The sequence below is a fragment of the Cupressus sempervirens genome, chromosome 3 (assembly GCF_028749045.1).
Source record: "Cupressus sempervirens isolate cs-2001-9-10 chromosome 3, ASM2874904v1, whole genome shotgun sequence".
NCBI lineage: Eukaryota > Viridiplantae > Streptophyta > Pinopsida > Cupressales > Cupressaceae > Cupressus > Cupressus sempervirens.
In genome coordinates this window covers 268,382,413-268,400,906 of record NC_143120.1, presented here as the reverse complement: position 1 = coordinate 268,400,906, position 18,494 = coordinate 268,382,413, and the positions used below count along the sequence as shown (strand labels likewise).

Below are 18,494 nucleotides of genomic sequence, written 5' to 3'. Positions count from 1 at the left end.
CTGCTACATATCATTACTAGCCACTTGAAGCTATATTCCATCTTACAATTTGGGTGTGGGGGCTTATTCTTGTGCAGTGGTGGGTTTACTTATTGAATTGATATTTTAACATGCAGGTTCCTTTTGAGGAGGTTCCTGAGCTTGTTAGCAGTCGAAAAATATTCTTGCAAAGAGGTCATGCATATGTTCCCATGGGCCAGGTACCATTTTAGCTATATCTGGAAGGATCTATCATTCAACATTTATCAGTAACTTTTTTACATACTGTTAACACTATTTATGATTGACACTTGGATTCTGGAGTAGCATTTTGAAGCAAACTTTTGTCATCATTCTAAAGTTGTTATGCATTTTAGATTGTTGCAATCGTGGTTTCTCAGTTCAGGAGTCGTCTATCGAAAGCACTTGTTCTAACAAACAGGTATATACTTATTCTTTGGTGTGCTAAGTTGATAGATTGTACTTTGATGATGATTCCGCTATAGATAAGAAAAGAGTGTAGATTGTGTATTGTAATTCTTTTTGATAAAAACACATAAACACACCACTAGCATGAATTCTGTGTGATGGGGAGTCACTGGAAAGCAAAGGAGAGCTTCTTGTGTTCTAAACTGATTTTATCTAATTCAGTTGTTCATTCCAAATTTTGTTTTTGCTATGCCTTTTTCCATTTTTACAGGTATATCAAGTCAAAAAAATGGAAGGGGACTAAGTGATTGAGATACTTACAGAAAATGATATCTTCTGATTTATATTTCTACAGCAGCTTAATTTGTTGGCTATTGTGACTGCTTCAAACAGAAGCACCGACCATTTGTATTTTAATAAATTATTTATTTAGCCATTTTGTTCAAACTTCTAAATAAATATTATTTGTAAGCTAAGAATTAGAAAGAATGATAATCACGATGACATGTTAGCATGACAATTTATTTGTTGTGGAGAGAACTAGAGAGCTAGTGGGAACTCTGTAGCCGTGATAGGACCTTTTTCAGTTGAAGTTAATGAGATGATAATTGCTTGTCATATTAAACTAAAGAGAGGAATACTCCTTATATAAGCAATTACAGAAGATCATTCCATATCATAAACAATTGAGAACTAAAGACAAACAAAAGCTACTAAAAACTGACTGACTGACAGAATAAAAAGTTACTGAAAACTACTGAACAACTGAAATGACCATTATGAGATAAATATTACAATATAACTTTCATATCCTTCCTTAAGGCTATCCTACAAATGACAATACAAATTTTTGTTATTCTTTTGGCCATGGGTGCATAAAAGGCTGACTTAAACAGTCTACGACCTGAACCTATTGTTGAGACCCTCTTTTGTTAGATTTTGGATCAGCCAACTACTTTCTTCAAAACTTCTGTACATGACTAAGTTTACCACAATAATGACATATGATCGATTACAGATTCTTGGAGGAATCAATATGTTGCTTTGTCCTTTTCGCTGAGTGGACTTGCCTTCGCCTTTGTCCATTGCAGTAAGCGCATGTGCCATGCTGGTTTTATTGCTGCTGCTACCAAATTTTTGTAAGAGCTTGTTGCATAGATCATTAAACTTCAAATCAGCATCGGCAGAGGCGATGTTGCGAGTTTCAATTAAGTGCTCATTGGAATTTTGAAGCTTCTTAACATGATAACTACCATATCCTCTTTTCCCATCTTGTGATCAATGCCTGCCAGTTGATCATGAATGTCTTTGATCTTCATGAGATGATCCCGAAGGACATCTTGTCATTCATATTAATAGAGTACACCATATTTTTATAGGAAGCAAACTTTTCCTTTATTTGACGTCTTGTGCAGGTCCTTCAGATAACTCCAGATCTTTGGAGCAACCTTGCCAAACAACATTTCTGGAAGCAAGGTGACTTAAGTAGCACAATCACTTCCTTATTAAGCTTATCAAGCTTGTTCTGGTCTTTACTTGCAGCTGTGGGATGAGTAGATTTATCAATTACAAGCTGATCAAGATGCCGGTATAAAAAATAGTGAGCAACCTTTGCGTTTAGATACTATACTTCTTGCCCTTGATCCTCTGAGTACCTTCCAGCATGATGTTGGGGAACAAAGCCATCCCTCCTGCTACCCAGAGACATGAAAATCCAAAAAAATCAGCATCTAAAGAACTTCAATTTTTGTTGAAAGTAAAATGGAAAAAAATTGAAGGCTACAATTTTGTTTAACAATGACAAAAAAAAGATGCTACAAAACAGCACCATGATTTTGTGGGAACATCGACAAACCCTAGATGTGACTCTGTAAGTAGAAATTAGACATGATTTTGTGAAAAAACATTAAATACCCTAATTTTGTGGCGAAAATGGTAAAAATCCATTATTTTGTGGGAAAATTTGTAAAAAGCAGAAAACCTGAAGGTAAAGAAAACCATTTTTTTTGGGAAAAATAATGTGCAAAAACCTCTTTGTTTTAGTTGTAGTAGAGTATCTAGAAACCCTTGTGGGCAAGACACATCCAAAAAATCTTCAAAAATGTAAAAAAACCACTCATTTTGGGTTCGGATTTGGATTTCGGGATTTGGCAAGCTTTTGTTTTTGGGGTAGATTCTGGTAACATTGGTGTATATATAGAGAGAGAGATATTTTCATTTATATATATATGTATGTATGTATGTATGTATGTATATACATTGATTCATACATGTAACATGTTCAATGTTCATTCATCCTTGATTGAAAACTTCAAACATATAATTGGTTCATTCATTAATTCATATATATATTGTAACAAACGAAATTTCTTATCGAAAACAAAGACAGTTTAATAAAGAATTCCCTATATTCGTAGATAGCCAATTAAAGTCCTTTTCATATGACATTAACTGTTTTAATAATTAACTGAAATAACCATAACCATATCAATGTTCATCCGGAAATAATCTAGTTTAACGATTAATCGAAGATAACTGTATCCATAATCATTTGAAATAACTAGATCAACGATTAACTGAACTTATAATCAACTGAAATAACTAATTTAATGATCAACTGAAAATAACTGTATTTATGATCAACTGCATTAACTAAACTAATGATCAACTGAAAATAACTAAAAGTAACTAGATTAATGATCATCTGAAAATAACTGAACTATCCTTTCTACATACAAGTAAAGCAAATGCTTATCAAGAAAAGAAAGAATGAAACATACAAGTATCATCTAGAGGATCTTTAGTTGGTTGTGCAAGCCTCGACTTTGGTGAGAGGAGAAGCATTGACATAGGCTTAACCTCCCAACCTTGGACCATGCTTATTCCCACACAATCTAATAAATTAGAAAGGCCTTCCCTACCTCAAGATCGGGCTTGGAATGTTCTTAGAATGTCTTGGTGTTTAGAATGTCCGCACAGTTATGAAATAGACATGCTTGCCTAACTGACACGTTTGATATCAAGTGATTATTAGATTGCAAACATGCCTATGAACTACCTTGGCCAAGGATTTCCGATGGCCTCAATGACCCGATCACCACTGCTCGACTTGACAACATGTTCATTACAGGGATGAGCATGAGCTATTAAGTATATTTCATTTAAGTTATGCATGTCTGATTTCTCTTTTGCTTTCTTGCAGATTTATTTCACCTCTTCACCATTCATGGCTACACAACTGATGATTCACATGTGTTTTGGAAGATTATGAGCATTCTGCCCTTTACGCCTCTTCACCATTTCATAGCTATACTGTCGGTGAATCCTAGGTGTTTGGAGAGTTATGAGCATTCTACTCTTGATCATTGATTAAATCTTTTACAATGAATTGTGACAAAAATAAAACATGTTCTTAAGATCAGTATCATTCATCCGGGTTTTTATTACACTTAGAAACTCTTCTTTAAGAGATACTATACAACTTCTTTTATGTTGATTCTGGAAGCTTTGAAAGTAAGAATAAAATCCATTATAAATAACAAGGATCATTTAGCAAGCTAAATATTAAGGAAATAACATGAACTGAAATGGCTTTTCACATGACTTGATATAGTTTGGGTCTGTCCTGATGTATTTGCAAAGAGTACTTGGTAATCTGGCTCTCCTTCAGTTGCTAAGAATGTATCCAAATAATGTTGAGATACTCAATCTTCTGTGATGATCGATTCACACTCAACAAGGTTCTAAGGCGCTACTTGTGAATAGAAACTATAGATTGAAATAATAGTGAACGCTGCTTAAGAATGGAAATACTGGTTGTATTAATAGTGAACCCGACTCTTGCAATAATTGGAAAACGGGTGTATGAAGGGCAGAGAGGAGACTAGAATGTAGCAGAAGGTAGTCGGGTGTACAAAGGCAAAGAGATTTTGAAAACTTAGCAGCAAAATGAAATCAGGAATATGGATTATGGTGCCCGACTCCTCTCATGACTTCCATTATAAAGAACTAGCCATGACTTCTTGGCTTCCGTAACATAAAAGATTATTTGTCAATTCAAATTGGCAAGTGTTAAATTGGTTGAAAAGAAAAGAAAAATAAAAAATAAAAGGTTGGAAGAAAGTTGGAAAAATTATAATTTGGTTGTATTTTTATAATATGTATATATGTACGTTCATGTAAATATATCAATGGGGTGACATCATTTTATTAAGTTATTATAATATAATGGTGCCATTTCATTTTTATATTTATATGTACGTATATATATATTATAATAATATGATGAAAGATCAATTAAAATCCCTTGAGGTATGTTTTATATTTTAATTAGATTATTTTATGTTTTTTTAGATTATTTTCTTAATAGCTCATGCGGGTCCCACAATATATCCTGTGTTCAAGTCGTTGAGTTCTTACCAAAGAAGTTTAAGGTCATACTTGCCAATCCTGATTATTGAAATTAAGCGAGCATCCCATTCTGATGATCTCGTTTAGCAATGCTTCCCCCCTCTTCATCTTCTCCTGTAATTACCCATGAAAACACATCCACCATAATAACAATTTTATAATAATTTCATATAAACATTTTAAAAAACTTTAAATTATTAATCATAATTTCAAAATAAAGCAATTGCTAACATCAAATAACAGTTGATGGTTAACAACCATCTTCATTAACAGTTAATGCAACCTATATAAATAACTACCTATTTCACATGATCATGAAAGAATAATTTGTTAAATCCAACGGTTATGAGGAAGTTTTAAGATTAAGGTCAAATTTTGGCATGTAACATACCCTACCCCCTAAATTTTTCATCGTCCTTGATGAATATCACATCAAAACTTTAAACAACACCTAATCAGTTTAATTTAAGAAAAGAAAGGAAATGTTCAGGTTCCAGCCCTAGAGAAAAGATGAAAGGTATTTTTGAAAAATTTCGTGATAATGCTCCCAAGTGGCATTATCCTCTGCATACTGATCCCATTGGACCTTGCATTGTGTCACCTCTCGATTTCTTAAGCGTAGCTTACGCACCTCAAGTATTCTGAGTGGTTCTATTTCTATCACCCTTGGTTCTCACACCTGTAATAGGTTCCAATCAATTATATGATCATGATGAGTACAACTTCTAATATTTCAAAGGGTCCCACATATCTTGGGGCTTACTTGGCATTCTTACCAAACTTGATAGTACTCTTCTGAGGTTTTACCCTTACTAGTACTTTTTCTCCCACTAAGAATTCTCTAGGTGTCCTTTTTGCGTTTGCATAACTTTTCTATCTGTCATTAGCTTCATTCAATCTTTGACGAATCTGGATTATCTATTCTTCCATTTCCTTAAGCATTTCAAGTCCAAAAAGCGATTCCAACTCATAGGAGTTCTACATTTGCAGCCATATAGAGCCTCAAAGGGGGCCATTTTAATGGTGGATTGATAAGAATTGTTATACGCAAATTCCTCCAAAGGTAAATATGTTTCCCATTGGTATTGTCGATCCATACAGTAAACTCTCAAAAGATCTTCCAATATCTGGTTTACTCTTTCTGTTTGACCATCTGTCTTAAGATGATAGGCTGAACTGATGTTTAGTTAAGTGCCTAGTGCGAAAAATTATGTTTGCCAAAATCTGGAAGTTATCCTAGCATCCTTGTTTGAAGTAATTTTCTTTGGGATTCCATGCAATCTGAAAATTTCTTTTATAAAATTTATGAGCAATTTCTGGTGCTCCATCAGTTGGATTTCCTGGTGTAAAATGAGCAACTTTTGTCAATCTATCAACTACTACCAGAATGGTATTGTGTCAATTTCGTGTCATAGGTAGTCTTTGTATAAAATCCATGGAAATTATTTGCCATTTCCATTTTGGTACTTCATTAGGGTGCAAAAGGCCGACTAGGTATCGATGTTCTGCATTTACTCTTTGGCATTCTAAACATCCTGCCACAAATTCTGTTATCTCCCTTTTCATTCCTTTCCAAAAATATAGTGATTTGATATCGGATAACATTTTAGTTACTTAAGGGTGTCCTGAATATGGAGCTAAATGAGATTCTTCCAGAATCATTCTTCAAAGTTTAGATTTGTTGGGTACATAAATCCTGTTATGATATCATAACAACCCATCCTCTTCTAGACTAAATTCCGAATACCTAGAATCCTGTGGGTCCCTGATAAGAGCTAGGCTTATCTCTGCATAAAATTCATCAAGCTCTAGATGTTGTAAAATTTGGTCCTTTAATGTGAAGTTTATAATAGCCATTGTAGAAATGTCTCTTCTCCTACTTAAGACATCTGCCACTTTGTTTTCCTTACCCTTAATATAACTTATGTTGAATTCATTGTTTGATAAAAGTTTCAGCCATCTTCTTTGTCTAGCATTTAGAATTGGTTGAGTGAAGATATATTTTAGGTTGTGATGGTCAGATTGTAGTTCAAAAGGTTTTCCAATCAAATAGTGTCTCCACATTTGAAGAGCATCTATGATAGTTGCCAATTCCAAATCATGAGGTGCATAATTCTATTCATAATTTTTCAGTTTCCTAGATCCATTTGCAATTACTTGTTCATCTTGCATTAACACACCTCCTACTCCTCCTGATGCTTTTGTTATAACTAGGAATTCCTTTTGTGGGTCAGGTACTTTTAGTATGAGTGCTGTAGTTAGCTTTTCCTTTTAGTATTCAAAGGCTGATTGACATTTTTTTTTCCCTTTCTCTAAAGTGATGTAATTGGGTAAGCTATCTTGGAAAAGTTCTTGACAACTTTCCTATAAAACCTTGCCAATCCCGTAAAACTTCTAACTCCTATCACATTTTTAGGTATGGGCCCTACCTCAATTGCTTTGATTTTCGATGGATCTACGGCTATTCCCTGAGCTTATATAATGTGCCCTAAATACTAAATTTTCTTTTGATAGAAAGTGCACTTATACAATTTTCCATATAATTTATGTTCTCTTAACCTTTGCAAAACGTTTTCCAGATGTTTTTGATGTTTTTCCTCGTTCTTTGAATAGATTAGAATATCATCTATAAAGATCAGCACAAACTTATCCAAACAATCTTGGAATATGCTATTCATTAAGTTCATAAAGGTTGTTGGAGCATTGGTTAATCCGAAGGGTAACATTGTAAATTCATAATGCCCATACCTAGTTCTAAATGTAGTTTTGTGAATATCTTCATCCTTAATACGAAGTTGGTGATATCCTGACCTCAAGTCAATTTTTGAAAACACTGTTGCACCTTTCATTTGATCAAAAAAATCATCTATTCTAGGAAGTGGATACTGGTTCTTGATGGTAACCTTACTGAGCATTCTGTAATTTATGCATAATCTCATGGTCCCCTCCTTCTTCCTAACAAACAACACTAGGGCTCCCCATGGTGAAACACTGGGCCGGATTAGTTTCTTGTTTAACATATCCTGTAGTTGTATTTGCAACTCCATTAATTCTGTGGTAGTCATTCGATATGGTGGCCAAGAAATGGGTTCTGCGCTTGGTATCAAATCTATGGTAAAATCAAAGACTCGGGAAGGTGGTAGATTGGGGAGTTCTTCAGGAAACACATCTTGATAATTCTTTAGATAGGGATATTTTTCTTTGAAAGATTCCTCCTACTTTTCTCTGATTTTCCCATCTTCAAAAATGTAGTCATCTCCATATGTCGTGTTTTTAGGTTCTCTCATGTCCTCAACTCTAACTGCAAAGATCTCATAGTTTTTTTTTCCATATTTCTTAAGTTACATGGTAGATATTTGTTTTGATTTAATTTCATATTTAATCCCTATAATGCTTGTGGGTCTACGTTGATCATCTAGAGAATTTACAGTTTTGGCAAGACAATCCACCTTGGCCTTATGCTCACTGAGCCAATTAATGCCTATGATAATGTCATAAGACCCAAGAGGTGCTATATACAAGTTCAATTCCGTGGAGAAATTTGGAAAATCAACCTGAGCCTCAAACAAACACTGCTCTACCTTAGCCCTTGTCTGGTTTGCATATTTCAACTGTCCATGGTTTTGCCATAAAATTAGATCTCTTTGGAAATCTACTTAATAGTTTAAGCGATATAAAACATTCAGAAGCTCCAGTATCAATTAAAATGGGGACAGGGTTCTTGTAGATCTTACTTGGAGTTTCTATCAGGCCTATTTATTGTTCTACTTGTCTATTGTCCAGGGCTGCATGGATCCTTTGCTGATAAACTTGTTGTTGCTGTGGAAGAGGTGGTCATTGCAGCTGATTGGAGTTGGGTTTGACAGGGCATTTATTAGCATAATGATCTCCTCCACAAGTGAAACATCCTGAAGGTGGCCCCTTCCTTTCATTACTCTTATTATTCTTACTTGTACTAAAATTACTTTTGACATCCTTGACTCTGTTTCCTTTTGATTTTGGCTTGCTATACTTGAAATCCTTAAACTGGTTTTTCTGAGATCTAGTATCAGCACCTTCCGTATTCCATTTTGTTTTCCTTTTATTATCCTAGATGGAGTCATCCTTCTTGATTTTGTATTCTTGCCTAACAACCTTTTCTAGAACTTCTTCCATAGTTCGAGGAGTGAGAACATTAACTTCTCCTCCTATTCTGTTATTCAAACCCATAATGAATTTTCTCACCTTCAGATTTTTATCTTGTTGATATGGTGGTACATACTTCAATAGTCGGGTAAATTTCTCCTAGTACTTATGTACAGTCATATATCCTTGCTTCAAGCTTTGGAAATCTAAAAGTTTTTGGTCATAAAAGGTTTGGGGTAGCCAACAATTTCTAAAAATGGTTACAAATTTCTCCCAAGTAATCTCAGTGGTTTTAATGTTTTGCTCAACTTTGGTGTTTCTCCACCAGGTTGCAGCTTCTCTAGTAAAGTGGTGTATTCCCCAAACTGCTTTTGAGGTGTTTGAGAAGTTCTTAATTTCAAAATACTGTTCCATTTCAGTTAACCAAGCCTCTGCATCCTCTTCGGACTCGGAACGAGCAAATTTGGCTGGTTTGATTTTTTAATATCTGCTGACAAATCAGCCACTATTTCTTGTTTCTTTTGTTTTTCAGTTTGAATGAGTGAAAAGGTTTTCTTATTATATTTGGAGACTTCTGTCTCTCTTCTTAGAGGAGGTGATGATTGTGTTTCTTCATGGTTATGCCCCATTTGGGCTGCCATCTCATTCATTCTTCTTTCCATACTATCCAACTTCAGTGGTGTTTCTTGCAAAATCTGAAGTAACAAATCAGTGGATGATTGAGTGTTTTCACGGACCATGCCATGATTTGCAGCGTTCTCGTTGCTGTTCATTTTGTTTGTTTATTGGTTTAACCTATGAATTTACAAAAAAATTGTGTCAATTTATTGAATCTATGTATTTTTTTTTTCAAGTGTACCTACAACAAAAGAGTTTTGCGAATGCATGAAACACATAAATTAAACCAATTTATTTAATTAACTTAATACTTTGCTGCTACATTCATGGCAGCCTTATTTACAAAAATTTCCTCTGTTGAGGATGTTTACATCATAAAATCTAATCTTGCTTCTCAGTATTCAGTTTTGACTCAGATCTGTACATATCCCGCATCATCCAGGATCTGTGAAAATGCAGAAGAGAGTTGCCTTGACGAGCGTTCTAGTTTTGAATTAATTTGTTCCTATATGCTGCTTTACTAGCAGGAGTCCACTTGACTCTTTCTTTCTTCATTCGTTGCAATGCCTAGTTTAGAGTTTCGTTATCTTGGGGCATGGAGCAGCAAGTATAGTTGAATTTTGGCATGTTTTTAATTAAATAGGGAAAGATGGGATGTTGAGCCTTCTTGCGGGGTGTTTTACATACTTGCATCTTGTACAATTATTCTAAGAATTTTCAGGTTTACATGGAAGGTAGTGTGCCCTAGGTTTAGTGTTGAACCCAATGCTTTGATACCATATGTAATAAACGAAATTTCATATCGAAAACAAAAACAGTTTAATAAAGAATTCCCTATATTCATAGACAGACGACTGAAGTCCTTTTCATGTGACATTAACTATTTTAACAATTAATTGAAATAACCATAACCATATCAATGTTCATTCGAAAATAATCTAGTTTAACGATTAATTGAAGATAGCTGTATCCATGATCATCTGAAATAACTAGATCAACGATTAACTCAACTTATAATCAATTGAAATAACTAATTTAACGATCAACTGAAAATAACTGTATTTATGATCAACTGCATTAACTAAATTAATGATCAATTGAAAATAACTGGATTAACGATCATCTGAAAATAACTGAACTATCCTTTCTACATACAAGTAAAGTAAATGCTTATCAAGAAAAGAAGGAATGAAACATACAAGTATCATCCGGAGGATCTTTAGTTGGTTGTGCAAGCCTTGACTTTGGTGAGAGGAAAAGCATTGACATAGGCATAACCTCCCAGCCTTGGACCATACTTATCCCTACACAATCTATTAAATTAGAAAGGCCCTCCCTACCTTGGGATTAGGTTTGGGATGTTCTTAGTCCAGCCACCTGAGCATCCTGGTGTTTAGAATGTTCGCACAATTATAAAACGAACATGCTTGCATAATTGGCGCCTTTGACATCAAATGATCATTAGATGGCAAATATGCCTATAAACTACCTTGGCCAAGGATTTCCGATGGGCTCAATGACCCGATCACCACCGCTTGACTTGACAACATGTTCATTACAGGGATGAGCATGAGCTATTAAGTATATTTCATTTAAGTTATTTATGTCTAATTTCTCTTTTGCTTTCTTGTAGATTTATTCCACCTCTTCCCCATTCATGGCTACAGAGTTGATGATTCCCAGGTGTTTTGGAAGATTACGAGCATTTTGCCCTTTACACCTCTTCAACATTTCATGGCTATACTGCTAGTGAATCCCAAGTGTTTGGAGAGTTATGAGCATTCTACCCTTGATCATTGATTAAATCTTTTATAATGAATTGTGACAAAAATAAAACATGTTCTTAAGATCAGTATCATTCATCCAGGTTCTTATTACACTTAGAAACTCTTCTTTAAGAGATACTATACAACTTTTATGATGATTTTGGAAGCTTTGAAAGTAAGAATAAAATCCATTATAAATGACAGGGATCATTCAACAAGCTAAATATTAAGGAAATAACATGAACTAAAATGACTTTTCACATGACTTGATATAGTTTGGGTCTGTCCTGATGTATTTGCAAAAACGACTTGGTAATCCGGCTCTCCGTCAGTTGCTAAGAATGTATCCAAAGAATGCTGAGATACTCAGTCCTCTGTGATGATCGATTCACACACAACAAGGTTCTAAGGCGTTGCTTGTGAATAGAAACTACAGAGTGAAATAACAATGAACATTGCTTAAGAATGGAAATACTGGTTGTATTAATAGTGAATCCAACTCTTGAAATAATTGGAAGACAGGTGTATGAAGAGCGGACAAGAGACTGGAACATAGCAGAAGGTAGTCAGATGTATAAAGCCAAAGAAATTTTGAAAACTTAGCAGTAGAATGAAATCGGGAATATGGATTATGGTGCCCGACTCCTCTCATGGCTTCCATTATAAAGAACTAGCCGTGACTTTTTGGCTTTTGTAACATAAAAGATTATTTGTCAATTCAAATTGGCAAGTGTTTAATCGGTTGAAAATAAAAGAAAAGAAAAGAAAAGGTTGGAAGAAAGAGTTGGAAACATTATAATTTGGTTGTATTTTTATAATATGTATATATGTATGTTCATGTAAATATATCAATGGGGTGACATCATTTTATTAAGTTATTATAATATAATGGTGCCAATTTATTTTTATATTTATATGTACGTATATATATTATAATAATATGATGAAAGATCAATTAAAATCCCTTTAGGTACGTTTTATATTTTAATTAGATTATTTTAGGTTTTCTTAGATAATTTTTTTAATAGCTCATGCGGGTCTCACAATGTATCCTGTGTTCAAGTTGTCGGGTCCTTACCAAAGAAGTTTAAGGTCATACCTTGCCAATCCTGATGACTGAACTAAGTGAGCATCCCATTCCGATGTTCCCGTTTAGTAATGCTTCCCCCTCTTCATCTTCTCTTGCAATCACCCATGAAAACACTTCCACCATAATAACAATTTTATAATAATATCATACAAACATTTTGAAAGACTTCAAATTATTAATCATAATTTCAAAATTAAGCAACTGCTAACATCAAATAACAGTTGATGGTTAACGACCATCTTCATTAACAGTTAATGCAACGTATATAAATAACTACCTATTTCACATGATCGTGAGAGAATAATCCGTTAAATCCAAAGGTTACGAGCAAGTTTTAAAATTAGGTCAAATTTTGGGATGTAACATATATACATACATATATGTATGTATGTATGCTAAGTTACCGATTCAGATGCGGGAAGTGTGATTTTTTTCGAAGGGATGCGGATGCGCATTGATGCGTCTGTATATATATGTATGTATATAATCTATATAATATAATATTGCTAAATATTATTATATATATCTAATATTGTTAAACATTATATATATTTGTTTATCTGCTGGCTCTCACAAAACGCCCAACATTGCAATCACAAGGCACTATATAATTGTCTATCTATTGGGAGTTTATCAAGTGTTAACTGCTGTTACAAATTGTCTATCAGCTGGGCGTAGCAATTTGGGCAATGTTGGCAGTTTTTTGAGAGCCATCCAAGGTTGGAGTAGGGCTTTACACATTCAAAGGCTTCTTTTGCTATATTCATACCTGTTGGAGGGTCGTACTGCTAAAGCAGTTCCATATAAGTTTGAAATACTCCATTAAGGGTGTCGTACAAGCTGATTGAGGCCCATACCAGGCCTGTAGCTGATTTTGGGGCAGCTACTATGTTTGTCATAGAGTTCTAGGCAGTGATTTAGTCTGTAAAGTTGTGGACAGCAGTAATTGTCTCTCTATATATATTACAGAAGTTAGGACTCAACAAATGCATCTTGCCGACATCCAACGCGCTTTCAAATGCATCCTGCATCCGTCTGCATCTACCTTTGCTTCTAGGTTCCAGGAGGCCACATTAGTAACTTAGTATGTATGCATATGTATATTGATAGATTCATACTTGTAACATGTTCAATGTTCATTTGTCATTGATGTTAAGGAACTTGGATCTGAGGTAGAGTTTTATTTTAGCTCTTATAATTTATTTACTGTGAATTCAGATGCTTATGAAATCTTCTTTTATAATCAGTTGCAGATACATACATATACACACACACACACACACCGCCCTGGGAGAAGGGGGGGGGTGGTAGAGGGAGCAGGGGTGTATATACTATACATATGGTACTTAAAATGCTCGTATGAAAAGATGTACTATAATTATACAAAATAAGATACAAAGATGTAAAAAACTTAAACATTGAACATTGCATTGAAGTGTTCAACTGGAACATCATGATTCATGATCAAATGACAAACAAATAATGAACATTGAACATCAACAAATAATAAATATTATTCTACATATCAGTCTTCGGATCAAATTGTATGAGTATCTAAATTCTACAATCTAATGGTAATCAGTGATCATATGAGTCATGACATAAAGATAATTACAATAAATATCATGTGACATGAATCATGATAGCAAAATAAGTAAATAATGCAAACAAAAACTACAAGTCTCCAAGAGTCCAAATCAAAATGCCTAACAATGATCAATGATCATCCCCTAGAAGTTGAAACTCATCTCTGTTGGAACTATTAGTGTCTCCTAGATCAATAGCCGAAAAGGGAACACCTACTAGCCCTATGGCCATAGTTACACCGCCTTGGGAGACGGGGGGATTGGGGGACAAGTTTCCGAGATGGGGGATAGAGGGGCCTTGATTTGGGTATGGTGGGGGGATGGTGGGGGACAAGGGAGGTGGCCGAGGGAGCAGGGGTGTATATACTATACATATGGTACAATTGGAGAATGATATCTAATTGCGCTCACAATTGGATGAGCTACAAGGTTGGCATAGGACTCTGAGAGCAAAATTCTTTAAATTGGGGGTATTGTCACCCCAACTTGCCCACCAAGCATTTGCAAAAAAAAATATAAAAATTTATAAAGCAATGAAGAAAGATAATAAAAAACACAACTTATTAATTTGCAAAAGTTTTAAAGTTTGACGCTTTACCTTGTGCTTGAGTAGATCTTGGTCTTTTTGCTAGCATAGAAGAGAACAAATTACCCCTCGATTCCACATAGACTTGTTGTTCGGTCACAACAAGGTCTCTCTCCACTTCATTGGATATCATTCTCTCAATGCATTTAGAGAGACCTTCCATGACCTCTCCGTTAGGATCTGAGTTGGAATCATCAACCCTAAAACAAATAGAAAATGATATCAAGTCTTACTACACAATCTTAAAAGTAAAGTAAAATAAAGTCTTAGTAAAATCTCAACTTCAAGGACAATCTTAGTACCTAAATTTGGGGTTGAGGAAGTAGCCCGTTGCATGAAGGGGTTGGTGGAGCATATTGTTCGACCTCCTATCATTTATTTCCCAAATGGGGTCAAATTTGAGTTTGTCCGCATGATAATAATTTTTCTAACAGCCTTTTTGGCTGTATCCATGGCCTCATAAAGACCTCGCATTGGGGATTGTTGCCCATCACATATGCGCAAGACTCTAACCAGGGGCATAGACATCTACATTTGAAATTTGAAAAATATAAATTAGTTAATAACATAGTAAGTTATTTATTAATAATGAAACTTGAATCAACTAAAAATATAATTGTTTTGATTCTTGAAGTTACCTCCACAATCTCCTTAGCCTTTGCAAAAAAACTATCATCAAAGACTATTTGTGCCATAGCTCTCCTTCGGGCTTCTTTGAGTAAGATGAAGAAACCCAATCAACACACACAAACATTTGTTTCAGAGCCAATATGTGGTCAAGAATACTTTGCAATGTCAAGAACACCATTGCAAACCTTGTCATAGTGGGTCTCACCAAATTTTTGCCTTTAGTGGTCTTTCTCATCAAATTGAGAACCCATGGGTGATTATAGATATATTTGGTGACTCGCTTAGCATCTTCCACAACTGGACTCACCCAATCAAGTTTTCCTATGTCCTCTGAAAGAAGGTCAAGGACATGTGCTGCACAAGGTGACCAAAAAAGTGTGGGATGCCTCTCTTGGAGAATTCTACCTAAAAGATTAATAAAAAATCAATAATTAGTTACAAACTTTCCATATTTACATCAAATCTAAATTGAATAATACCATAAACATTCATGATTCATATTGAACATAAAAAATTAAATTTACCTGCTGCCACATATGCTGCTGCATTATTTGTGATTATTTGCACCACATCCTCTACTCTCACCTCTATGACAACAATCTCCAAAATCAAAGCCAATGTGTGTGCATTTTTCACTTTGTTAGAGGCGTCAATAGATTTCGAAAACACCACATCATCTTTGCAAGCAACCAAGAAATTAACGATGGTCCTACTTCTTCCATCTGTCCACCCATTAGATAAAATGGTAGCCATACTTCTTCCACTCTTTCTTTTGGTCTTTTATCAATACTCTTGCCCTACCAACTGCATGGTCAAGCAACCTACAAAATTTAGGTGTAATAAAGTTTTAGTAAAAAATAGGAAATAACAATTAAGATTTAAAATATAACAATAAATTGAAGTGAATCACAATTATTTACAATTACTAAATAGTAAAATACTAACCTTCCACTCATATCCTTGCGAGTAGGCAGCTTGTATCCTTTGCCTGATATTGAAATTGCATTCACCAAATTCAACCAATAGGGACTATCAACCACATACATTGAGATATAGTTGTAAAACCAAAAATTAGCTATTGCAATATCGGTTTGCTCGTGCACCTCCTTGAACCATCCAATGCCCTCTAATGATGGCTGTGATCCAGTTGTGTTCTTGGGCACAAAATAACTCCCTATCCTTGATGCAAATGGTGATGAAGAACTAGGAAATGTAGAAGAAGTGGAACCGACAAAAGAGTCATTTTGTTTGTGGATCCATGGGCTACAAAGAGATCTCGGTATGTTCTCAAGTGCTTCTTGTTCTTGCATATCAAAAGGAGCTCTTTGAGATTCAACTATGGCTGTCCTCATAGCTAATTTTTTCCTCTCCCTATTCAATTTTTTTTTCTTTAGCAGCTGTAAGTAGGGAATTGATGAATCTTTTTTCTTCTTCACTTACCTTGAGACAAGGATTTGAATCATCTTTCTTTATGCCTGCAATGTGGTATTTGAAGCGGTTTATGCCTCTTGAAATAAGTCTCTCACATGGAATGCATATAACCTTCCCAACATCATTTGGAGCTTCATAGGCATACCGCCATGCCTTATCTCTTGAATTTTTAGGCCGAGTGCCTATATATCCAGATGGCCATGGTGTTTGTGGCCACTCTTCTTACGGGTTTGTCATTTTTTTAAATTCTTGACCGTGTAACATCCGGTTTTTCGGGGTCTTAATTAACAAATACCATACTCAAAGAAATACAGTTATTACTTCGTTTCATAGGAAGACAGTTATATCATTCATGTTCATGTGAATAAGATTTACCGTTAAAATCAGTTAGACAAAATTTCTTAACTTAAAAACTTGAAAAACCATCAATTGAAATTACTATAGAAATTGAAAACTACATACCTCGGGAAAACGAGATCGAAATCAAATTAGGGATACTTCTGCAACCACTCGGGTTAGTCCACAAATACACTATAACAATTTCACATGACGACTATCATTTAAAAACCGCTATCTGAAAATGAAATGATGATCACAATCAAATACCACTATATTTAAAATTAGGGCATCGCATACCACTATAACAATTAGGGAATCGTTTGCCATCGGTTCATTTAGGGCTTTTGATACTGCTATATCACTTAGGGCTTTCGCTACAATGGACTCAATTAGGGCTTCCAATACCACGGATTCAATTAGGGCTTCCGATATTGTTGTATCATGTAGGGTTCTAGCTGTCACTCAATCAATTAGGGATTTAGATTCCTTTCCTTCTGATTACTTAACTATGACAGTAACTCAAGATTAGAAAATATACTTATATTCGTTATTCATATAAATGAAAGTAAAATGACGGTAACAATGAAATAACTCAATTTATTCTTACCTCATAAATAAAAGTGATCTTACCAATTTCCGTTAAACAATTCAATGCATAGCTTATCTTTGTTCGATGCACCTCTGGCTCTTAAGAAGAGGTGAAAACATTGTCAGGGGCTTTACCACCCAACCTCGGACCACAACTTGTCCCCACATGATCTCTAATGAGAAAGGCCCTCCCTACTTGGAATTGACAGGAGACATCTTACCATCCACTGGGCATCATGGTATATAACACGCCATACGACTTGGTAGCAAGAGATCACAATAATAGGAATATGCATGAGCTATTAATTAATTCATATTAAATGATAAATATTGAAATGTCATAACTAATACTGGTTCATATTATTGATGATTCCTTTATCACACCTCATCACCCATCTTCTTGGCTACACAGCCGGGTGAGTCCCAGGTATTCGAAATTCTCAAAGTAGACGACTCTATCAATTATTCAAGAAGATTACGTACAATCATTATTTCACATTTTGTGATTACATGATTATTTTTTTTAGAATTCCAAAATTGAATGTTTAACTCTAATAGCCTTCGGCATAATGATCTATGGATCTGTACTATGATTACCTGGCTATCACTTACCTTGAGCAAGGCAAAATTAGAAAGAAAATCAAATCTATAGTATCAACAATTCATCAACGTAGCGATAAATGTACATACACATTGTGTTCATATTTTTAATAATGGCTGGGACAACATATACCTTGCTATGTAAAAAGTTCATTTACAATCACAAATTACCCACAACGTATGTTTGACTTATATTCCTTGTTGAAGTCTGTGATTCTACCAGGATAATCATGCTGCACTTAGAGGCCAGTAGTTAGTTAACTTCTACAACAAACACAGATGCTTGATTATATTGAAGTTGTGGTTCAAAGGCTTTT

At 34.8% G+C, this 18,494-nt stretch overlaps 1 protein-coding gene across 1 annotated transcript in view; it reads left to right on the top strand.

Moving 5' to 3' along the window:
• Positions 1 to 18,494, top strand: part of EMB2813 (DNA primase, large subunit family) — a 107,226-nt gene that overhangs the window by 59,340 nt on the left and 29,392 nt on the right. Inside the window, exons 8-9 of the mRNA XM_089819415.1 lie at positions 117 to 200; positions 357 to 421. Of these exons, the coding sequence (XP_089675541.1) occupies positions 117 to 200; positions 357 to 421 (149 nt within the window). The remainder of the gene's footprint in view (positions 1 to 116; positions 201 to 356; positions 422 to 18,494) is intronic.